Here is a 10,433-nt window from a genome sequence, read left to right as displayed (position 1 = left end):
GGTACCGAACTGCGCTATTACACTACTACTGCTCCTCAAGGAGACGGGGGTTCGTGGGATCTTTTCTCTGTTTTCTGAGGCAATCGCCCTCCTTTCTTCAACTCTTCATCCTCACCAGACTCTTACGTCGTCGGCATTTATAATCTCTCCTTCTTCCTCTGTCTGGCGACATGCTTACCTCCAAATCTAAGTAAGCACTCTCTTCTTACGAGATCTCGCCTCCTCTCTTTTGCCTCTTCCGGGTTTGGCAGCCAAGCTACGATTTTTTTTTCTTTTCCATGTTTTTAAAGGCTCGGACAAAAGTTTTCCGCTGGATTTTGATTCATCCCGTCGGATTTCTGTTTGATTGAGCCAAAAATTATGAGCTGGTGATGAAATTTTGGTTTCCTTTTGTCAAGATACCTTTTTTTTTCTTTTCTTGCTTCTTTTAACCTTAATATCTGGTGTTAATGTGGAAGATTTCGGCTTTCCAAATCAGTAGGTTTTGAAGATTGCGAAATTTAAGTTAGCTTCACCATTTGACTGGTTTTTGCCGTTCTTAGCTTGGTTTGAGATAGGCTTTGGTTCTTTCTTTGGCTTTCACCATGACCAGTTGGTCAAATTATGTTTTTTCTTTTTCTTTTTCTTTTTTCAGTTGTTGATTTATTTATTTATTTTTTTTTTTTTGGGTTTCGTGGGAGCCGGGGGGGGTTGGTGCGGTTCATGATGACACCGTTTGTAGATTTTTTTTCCCCTTTCTTTTCTATCGCCAATGCGAGATGGGCTTTTATCTGGGTGTAAGAATCCAGTTTATTTGAGCTGGATTTTCTAATCTTAGCTTCGTATCTTGACATCGGTTATATACTCTGTTTTTCCATGTTGAGTTTTGTCGGTTTTCCAGTTGTAGAATTATGAGATTAGGCTTTATATTTTTCCTCCCCTAGTTTAGATTGGCTTTTTTGGATGGATATAACTTTAGATTTCTTAATTTGCTGCTCGAGCTATCTTTGGATTTCATCACATTGCAGCTATTCTGCAATGCATTAGAGATTGCTTGCAGAATGGCTCTGAAATTTGGGTTTTGTAAACAGATCTGGTTTATCTGAAGCTTCGAATAACAAAACCACACCGGCAACCCCTAGGGTTAGCAAATTGGGCAGGGCAGGATCCGTCAAGTCGGAGGTTGATTCGCCTTCACCCCAGCAAAATCCACGCCTTTCCATCGATCGATCGCCGCGATCAGCTGATTCCAAGCCCACTGTTGAGCGTCGATCGCCTAAAATCGGGACCCCTCCTGATGTAAGAGGACTGAAACTTTGTTAAAATTCTCCTCCATATCTTCTTACTATTCACTTTTTATGGTAGACTCATTTGATCTTTTCTTTATGCGTTAAAATTTATAGAAACAACCACGAGCATCGAAGGGATCAGAGTTGCAAGCACATCTGGGAGTGGTTCAAGAGGATTTGAAGAAGGCAAGGGAGCGATTGGCTTCTGTGGAGAAGGAGAAGACTCGAATTGTAGAGGAATTGAAGGATGCGAAGAGATTGGCTGATGAGGCAATCGAGAAGCTCAAGGAGGCTGCTGTTGCTCAGAAGAGAGCTGAGGAGGCCACTGAGATTGAGAAGTTCCGGGCCGATGAATTGGAGCAGGTGGGCATTGAGGCTGCTCAGAAGAGGGAGGACAAATGGCAGAAGGAGCTCGAAAGTGTCCGAGACCGGCATTCTGTGGATGTTGCATCACTGGTTTCCACCACGCAGGAGCTCCAGAAGGTGAAACAAGAATTGTCGATGACAAATGATGCAAAGAATGCTGCCCTTAGCCATGCTGATGATGCGATGAAGATTGCTGAAATCAACGCAGAGAAAGTGGAGCTCCTGTCAGATGAAGTGAGCCGCCTGAAATCCTTGCTTGATTCCAAGCTAGAGAGTAAGACCAATGAGACCGCCGAGCTGCTTAAGAAGTTGGAATCTGAGGCCTCAGTGTTAAAGCTTGAACTTGAGAGAGCAAAGGTAGCCGAGAGTAAATTGGTCGAGATGCAAGCATCAGTTGAAGGGCTAAGGACCGAGGTCATTGATGCAAAGAAGGCTGAGGCGGCTGCAGGCCAGGTAGTGGATGAGTGGAAGAGGAAGGTGGAGCTGTTGGAAGTTCAGCTGGAGGAAGCTGATCAGTCTGAAAAATCCACAGCCGATTCTCTTGCCTTAGTGATGAAACAGCTGGCGGAGGGCAGTGCATTGTTGCAAGACAAACAAGTCGAAGTTGCTGCTCTGAAAGAAAATGTGGAGTCCCTGGAGCTTGAGGTGGCTAGGTACAAAGCAGATGTTGATGAGTCAAGTCGTCACCTTGATGTGGCACAACAGGAAGCTAATGAACTGGGGAGGACGATTGAAGTTCTAAAATCTAAGCTTCAAGTTATGGAGGAGGAAAAGATGGAGGCTCTGAACAATGAAAAGGTTGCATCTTCAAATATCAAAAGCTTGACAGAGGAAAACAATAAGCTTGCTACTGAGCTCGAGACTACTAGAGATGAAGGAGAAAGAGTTAAAAAGGAGATGGAAACCCTGGCTTCTGCATTGCACGAAGCATCTACAGAAGCAAGAGAAACACGAGAAAGGTTTTTGGCAAAACAAGTTGAGGTTGAGAATGCCCAAGCTCAGATAGAGGAATTGAAGTTGGCTCTGAAGAACACTCAGGAAAGTAATGAGAGAACACTCGAGGAAGCAAGGTATGAGATAGTTTGCCTCCGAAAATCTGTTGAAAGACTCGAAACAGAAGCCAAAAATTCTAGGGCTGAGTGGGATTTAAAGGAGCTAAATTTAGTGAATTCTATCAAAACATCAGAAGGGGAAATCATTGCCATCAAAGTAGAAATGGATAAGGTAGTTGAGTCTCTTGGAGACAGAGAGCATGAAATACTGGCTGCCAAGGATGAGGGTGTCCAGCTAATGGATAAACTGAGGCAAGCCGAATCTGAGGCAGCTGATGCCAATAGAGCTGCAGAATTAGCAAAGGCTGAGAGCTTACAGTTGAGGGAAAGGCTGCTAGACAAAGAGAATGAGCTGCAGAATATAACTCAGGAGAATGATGACCTTCGGATGCGAGAAGCGGCTGCTTTAGAGAAGGTCCAAGACCTGACTGCATTGCTTGCAGAGGTTACCACCAAGAAGCCTGAGGTAGATGGTGAGCTATCAAAGAGTGAAAAAGAGTGCGACCAACTGCCAAAGATGGCGGAGTCTCATGTGGAGAATGCTCATGATGCTGAATCTCAGAAACCCAGGTTAGATGTTCCAGCAGGGAAACTTGAGGAATGTTGTAGAGTGGATGAGAAGCTGAAAGAGGAAAATGGGAGTGGAAGAGCTGAAGAAAAAGAGCCGCTGGAAGAGGAAGGCAAGATGCAGGAATGCTGCAAGACCACGGATGACAAAGACTTGTCAACTGAGAGGGAGAATGGGGCTAAGTCGGATGATGAGTTGGATTCAAAGATGGATGGTGTTGGTGCCGATCAGGCAAATGGATTGCCATCAGAGAAGTTGGACAATGGGGCAACATCTCCCACCAAGCAGCAGCAGCAGCTGAAAAAGAAAAAGGCTTTGTTGCAGAAATTTGGGAGCCTGCTGAAGAAGAAGAGTAACCACAAGCAGTAGAGCATCCCTGCCACAGGTATTTTCTTTTTTCTGTTTGATCTAATGGATTGCTTTGCTTTGGGCATCATCAATCAATTTCATGGTTTCAAATGCTTGAAATAGTTGTATGTAGTGTCCACCTAAAGATTTAACCAACATAGAGTGTGTGTCGAAGATGATTTGCTTCTTTGTTTCTTTGCCATATTATGATTGTAATGAGCATGAGCTTTAGGCCTTTAATGTTCTTATTTTCCCTGCTTTTGGCTTATGAAAAAAAGGTATTTTCTGATCTTTTATTCGACATGCACACCATCAAGAATTTGAGTAATAATATTCCTCCCAATTCAGAAATCAAATCAGGTTGGCATGTGCCATCCTTGTTATCGGAATATATTAAGACCTCAACCACCAAGTGTTAGAAAGACAAAGGAAACAAAAAAAATAGTACTTTTGGCACTGCAACAACTGAGAGCCAACTAGGAGGATATGGATATTTCGCCAAACTAGAGGCAGTTGAGTCGTTTTGGTGAAGATTAGATAGATGGTTATCATTGTTTAACCTTTTACCTAATGAAACTGCCACCTTGGAGATTGGATCTTTGGATCTCATGCACCTTGCATTGACCTAAAACCATCCATTCGTCACAAAGGTTCTTTATAAGCTATTTTTTTTCAAAATTCATGTGCATTAGTTGTATGCAGATGCTTTTAGTTTGCATTGAGATTTTTGTTTATGACACCCAAATGTCTCTCATCACATTTTCACGTGCTCTCTCCTCCCTCCCTCCCTACCTCCCTGATTCATGAGCTCGTTCTTTTTACGTGAGCGTCGGTCATGTGAGGCTTTCTGACATCTTGTACTCGACCATAGACTGCTTTTCCTGGAACGTATTATTCCTCCCTACTCCTTCCTCGGCAACCAGAATACTGCTTCTCCATCTGGCTAATTGCCAACTCTCTCAGCGCCCCACACCCCTTTTTATTTATTATTTATCCTAAGAACTGTCTCATTCTCCTTCACGTATTAATTAGGCTTGTGGGTGTGGGACCTTGCTATAGGGGCAGTATGGGCTTATATATTGGTTCTTAAAATTATCCGGAATCTTTGTAGTTCCCACTACCGGCCGAGGCCTATGAGGCCATGGAATGGTAGACTGGTCGCTGTATCTTTGCCTTCCTCCTCGACTACTGATCACCGGTCACCACTTCCCATTCCAGTCCTTCCTGGGACCATTTACTGCGCAGATGAAATGCCCGAAGATTTTTTTTTTAATACAACAAAAAAAAACGAGAAATATAAAATCGTTCGATTATTACAAAATTTATATGTATGGATGAATAGTTACAGGGAAATTAGAGACGCATAACTAAAAAAAGTTTACTTGACAATTTATTGGAATGATTATTAAAAAAATAAAAAAATAGTCCATCGAGTAGATCAGTCATTACTGTGAGGACAGCGATATCGAGTAAAAGTGTGGATCCGAGTGGGTGTGCCTAAAAGATCTTGGGTACTTATACGGAACTAAAAAATCGAAAAAATATCTTTCGACTAGCTTTTTTGGGTAAGGTTTTTTGTTATGACAATTGGTATCAGACCAAACTCGACCTATAGCCTATATAGACTATGACACACTAAAATACGGATTCATGGAGGTTGGTTATGGGCCGATTGTGATGTTTGTGATTAGATTTGAATGGCAGGAGCATGTGAGGATTGTATGGATGTGCCCATAAGATCTTGAGTACTTATACAGAACTAAAAAATTCAAAAAAAAATTTGCGACTAATCTTTTTGGGTGAGATCATGCGTTGTGATAGAAAGAAAAAGTTAGATATTTAGTTTCGACTCCAAAATCCTTCTTCAAGACTCGATGCCTGGGCAGGAAGCCCGCCACCTTCCGATTCCTTGGTTTCTTTCTCTTCTCTTACAATCTAGCTGATCCCATTCTCCCTGCATCATATATAATTTCTACTAGCCAAAAAATAATATGATAATGCAAATTATGCATTTATCAAAATTTGGATAATCGCCCTCGACTTACTGGATATTCGAGACAATGTCTTTATTTTATGTATCTTATATATTTTAGAGAGTGGAATAAACCTGCCGACTTGGTAGCATCTCATATAGCTCATCATACAATTAGAGATCCATGGGCACCTATTCTTGATTGCTCTTTGGATAGATTGTTTCCTTGACTTCCTCTAGATTTATACCTGTATTTGGTTTGCTGTTACTAGAATCGTTATCGTGGTATGGCCCTGTTGGTACTGGGTGGTGATCCCAAACATGAAATTTCATTCCGGATTATAAGTTATCAACGGACGAATCGATTTCTCAATCCAAAATAGATTTGGTCCATCTTTCCTTCCATTAAGGTTTATAACATATTCCGAACCGATTTGTTCCAATCTTTGAAACCCATGCATATCTCGGTCCCTCCATTTCTCCTAACGCCATCCGAGAATAATGCATAGGAGTGACGAATTTCCCTTCTATTTTTTATTAAAATATTTTTAAAAAAAATAAAAATATGATGTTTTAAAAATTAATTTTGGTATGTTTGGTTCTGAGCATCTATTTTTTAAAAAATTCATATAAAATATATATTAAATTCTTAATAAATTTTGATGACTTAAAAATATTTTTGAAAAAAAAAAACTCAATTCTCGTAGTTTTTTCATATTCTTCATAATTTTTTTATAAAATATAAATTTTTTATTTTTTATAAAAAAATTCAACTAAATAAGAGATTCTATTTATTTATTTTTTTGTTTACTTTTTTTTTTTAATTGTCCGCGAAGGGTTTGGACGTCTTTGTAGGGTGGGTGGGAAGCTGCTCGGAAAGACGTGCAGGTGCGAGGGTGGACGGAACGAGATCCCACATGGAATGTCTCTGAGATCGCTCTCTGCTTTTATTTGTCCTTGTGGATTGTGGGGTCCAGTGCTTTACCCGGTGGAAATTTCCTGGTTCTTCCCTTAGGTTCCTTTTGTGGGTATTTGTATCAGATGGTCCTCCCCTTTGCGAGGCCGTGGCCCATCGTTTGGTTGGGGTTTGGTCAGTTGTGATGTCAGACTCTTGAGCGTGTTACGGGATCACTATCAGAGATTGGCTTGCATGTGCGATTCTTAGTTTATTACTAATGCTGAAGACTTTTTGTGTCCTATTTTATCGTTCATGCAGTGTGTCCTAGAAGACTTAGCTTCCCATGTTCCTCCTGAATCTGGCCTTTAACTAGCTGTTACTTTAGTTGCATCGAGAAACACAGATCAGCTGCGTCCTTTAAAGAATTCAGAGCAATTTCTGCTCCACTGCATGATGTGTCAGATCTCCATGGCACCTTTACTTTCAAATTGACGTGGACTGAGGGGGACTTTACCTTACATAAAGCTAGGGTGAGTGTGTTGCTTCGTCAGGAATCCAGCGCATCACTCCACTTCCAAGGCCACGCATTTTACGCAGTCTTGTATTCATTCCGAGCCTGCAACCACCCACTTGCGAGCATGAGTCAGTTTGTGCTTTACTGGGTCACTTGTTGACGGGAGAAAAAGATGAAAACTTGTTGCCTGATTTATATTCGGCTCCCACCAATTAAAAATTAAGGTAATTTTTTTCTAAAAAATAATTTTAAGTTGTTAGATAGAATAAATTAGTTTTTTAATCAAAGATATAACATATATATATATATATATTAATCAACGAAATATGTAAAAATTATTTTTTTCGGACATCATGTTTTTAGAAGAAATAATTTAATTTAAAAATATTTTTTTCGCAAATCAAACAAGGCAGTTTAGTCCTGACAAGATTTTCCTCCATTTTTTTTCTTGTAAAGAAAATCCGCGTCCCCCATGTAATTTAGGATGGCTTACTTGCTGAGCTGCTGAATAAGGAATAGCTGAAAGGAGTATGGTTGGTGCTACGTGGTGCATGGGATATCTTATGCATGCTGCATTGCTTGGTATATTATACCTTGTATTCTCGACGAGTTGGTGGCATTCACATTCGGCGACTTTCGGTGCTCCATATTGTTAATTTCAACGTTTTCCCTATTGATAAGAAAATAAGAAATGTAAAGGAAACACTTGCCATTTTGTGTTGGTGAAGCTAAGATGTTCGGTGAATCATGCGGCTCATCTGATCCTCTTTGAATGATGCCAAACCAAGGGCAACAGTAGACAGGTCCGACTCGTGCATCACGCGTCTTTTAATCTGTTTGCGAATCTTAACTTACCGAGACCATAATTAGAAAAAGGATTTTCTGGGTTTAGAGAAGAGGTCAAAAAGCTGTCATGGCATGTGACAAATAACTCAGCTAACAGCTATGCTACATGGGAGATGGTGATGTGGGAGATGGTGATGTGATCATCCATAACGTTGAACCAGAAGGGAAGGTTGGAACAAAGGAATCTTCTTGGATGGATATTAAGTCCATTCCTATCTAATTTAATGATTTTTTTTTTCTAATTTTGTTGGATATATTCATACTAGATGTGCATAAATCATCCTTCTCCTGCCTCCTTCCTTGGCCCCCTCTTTATCACTGTCACAGCTCTCCTCCTTCGGCCTTCACTCCTAATTCCACCCTATAGAACCAATCCAATAGGTGTGCCGGAGCTGGTCCAAATATTTCCTAAATTAAAGTTCTGATTGTAGGTTGAATTGAAAATGTATTGCTAATTCATAGGCTTTGTAACCACGAAGCCTAGCCTCAATGCAAATTACTCACAAGTTACAAGCCTCGACATCAAGCTCATTAGGTTCAAAATGCCAATCACAAAGCACCTTGATGGGACTCGAAACCCTAACTACTTTAGCTATGCCCGGTGGGGCGTGCTACTTGACTTTGAAACAAATGTCGGGCACCCCTAGATTTTGTTGCCAATTTTTTTTTTAACCAAGATAAATTATTTTATTTATTTATTTTTGGAGAAGAATCAAGTGCATGTATGGAGAAATGATCAATATCATAATATCAAAAATAGTAGGGATTAAGCAAAAAAGAAAGAAAAAATGATGTAGAAAAGAAGAAAATAGAAGATATCCTGAGAAATTCATCACCAGATTCAAAGATAAATAACTTAAACAACTCGATTCGTAGTTCTCTCTATTCATTCTTTATTACATGACTTTGTACAGATTTATACAACTTTTCTTATGTTTTATTTAATTACGACTAATTTCTAAAAAATACATGAATGAATTATAAATAATGGTGTAAAAAAAAAATGAAAGACATATTCCACATTTATAAATGTATACCAATTATCAAATATTTAAGAATATTATTTGGCTAAACTTTAACTTCTTGGCTTACACTGCCAAATGGACCAGGCATATGAACTCTCTAGAATAAGCTAATATAATTTGATAGGTCTGTCACACTTGCATCAAATTAACCATTGGTTTAAGATGCTCGCTTGCTGCCCAAGTCTTCTGGCGGTTGTAGCAATCCATAGACCTTTGTTCCATTAACCTCCTCGCCTCCTCCTAACCGGGGGTCAAAAAAATTCATACAAAAAGAGCTCTTGTTGTTGGTCGCATACATGTATAAAAACAATGTCAGTGTGGCCCAAAAACAATCAGCCCAGTAAGTATTCACGGCCCCTTGGGCCCTGCCAGCCTGCTTCCATTCACAGCCCACACCCACAATCCCTTCTACTTTTTTAATGTGAAAACCTTAAAGACCAAATATACACTTCATTTTCTTTAATTTTTCATCAGGATTAGGATCCTAGTGGAAGCAAGGGGACAGAAAAGGCAATCTGAGTAGCAAATTTGTTTCTTTTATGCGTTTTCGAACGCAGTATGGTCTTATGGTCTCAGAAATTCTTTGAAAAATCTCACATCCAAATGACTGACATGTCACAAAATTTGTAGCAGCAAATTGTATCATTGCTCGATGTTATAGAGTTACATCAAGGACAGCCAGTTTTTCAGACAGTGGATTGATGCCCAACTCAAAGTAGAACAGGTTAAGGGTTTTATGGAACCAGAAAGCTTATATAGTATCCAAATTTAGGTGCTTGATTAGATAGGCTCCTGAAACCTAGTTGGAGTCGGTTGTGGTCTTCTGGTAATTGAAATTGTATCGTCATATGCATCCTAAATAAATTTTGTAATAACTTGGTCACCTTGATGGAACAAATCAATCACATTCATAGCTCCAGCCAAAAAAAAAATCGTTCTAAGTAAAATTTTATCAAATAGACTCCCCTAAAATCTTCTTGATGAATTTCCAGCTCCAATAAATTAACATTTTTAGTGGCCACATTCAACACCAACAGCAACATCAAACATCACCTCTCTTTGGAGGAATCCGTCAATCCAAACTAACATTGCAAGCTATACTACCGCTTCATAAGTATTCAAATAAGATAATTATTAAATTCAAAGATATATATATTTAAATCAAAATTAAAAATATATATATTTTATATACACTTGCTCAGTATCTCAATGCATATCTTTAAGTCTTAATCTGTTTTTTTGGGCCGCTGAGGGTACAATATTTAAACTACGAAGGGCCCATCAGAGCCGATTATAGGCCAAATCTCAGGTCTAAGCTATATTTATTTTTAGCCGAGCTTCGGATGGGTCTAATTAAATTTGATATTTTCTATTCTTAGACATATTTGAGGTAACTATTGAGTGCACAAAAGTTACTTAATAAAAAAATATTATAATTACTAAAATTATTTCAATTGATAATATTATAATTATTTTCAAATTATTGTAAGTTGCAGCGCTAGCCCGGTGCTCGGACGCGGTTCGGATGCGGGCCTTTCTATCTTCTTGGACAAGGCCCAAGTACTCTCGCTTCGCT

The 10,433-nt window shown here is 39.4% G+C and overlaps 1 protein-coding gene across 3 annotated transcripts; it reads left to right on the top strand.

Annotated features, from left to right (window-relative positions):
* On the top strand, window positions 1-6,808 carry LOC103711764 (putative WEB family protein At1g65010, chloroplastic). Of its 3 annotated transcripts, none has more exons than XM_039118888.1 (4): window positions 1-190; window positions 1,071-1,278; window positions 1,383-3,639; window positions 6,430-6,808. In XM_039118888.1, the coding sequence occupies exons 1-3, from the start codon at window positions 171-173 to the stop codon at window positions 3,621-3,623; spliced, it is 2,469 nt and encodes an 822-aa protein (XP_038974816.1). In that variant the 5' UTR covers window positions 1-170; the 3' UTR covers window positions 3,624-3,639; window positions 6,430-6,808. The 3 variants fall into 3 exon arrangements, with proteins under 3 accessions (XP_038974816.1, XP_008796253.1, XP_008796254.1); XM_008798031.4 differs by having other exon boundaries at window positions 6,411-6,808; XM_008798032.4 differs by lacking the exon at window positions 6,430-6,808 and having other exon boundaries at window positions 1,383-3,903.
* Window positions 6,809-10,433: the final 3,625 nt, after the last annotated feature.

Source organism: Phoenix dactylifera, chromosome 2, assembly GCF_009389715.1.
Source record: "Phoenix dactylifera cultivar Barhee BC4 chromosome 2, palm_55x_up_171113_PBpolish2nd_filt_p, whole genome shotgun sequence".
Classification (NCBI taxonomy): domain Eukaryota; kingdom Viridiplantae; phylum Streptophyta; class Magnoliopsida; order Arecales; family Arecaceae; genus Phoenix; species Phoenix dactylifera.
The sequence above is the reverse complement of the archived record's forward strand: the minus strand, read 5'-3'. Positions and strand labels throughout refer to the sequence as shown.

Excerpts from the sequence above, each read along its gene's own strand:
- LOC103711764 (XM_039118888.1), top strand. The coding sequence starts at position 171 with ATGCTTACCTCCAAATCTAA. Across the intron at positions 191-1,070 it reads ATGCTTACCTCCAAATCTAA|ATCTGGTTTATCTGAAGCTT; the intron begins GTAAGCACTCTC and ends TTTTGTAAACAG. Across the intron at positions 1,279-1,382 it reads AAATCGGGACCCCTCCTGAT|AAACAACCACGAGCATCGAA; the intron begins GTAAGAGGACTG and ends TAAAATTTATAG.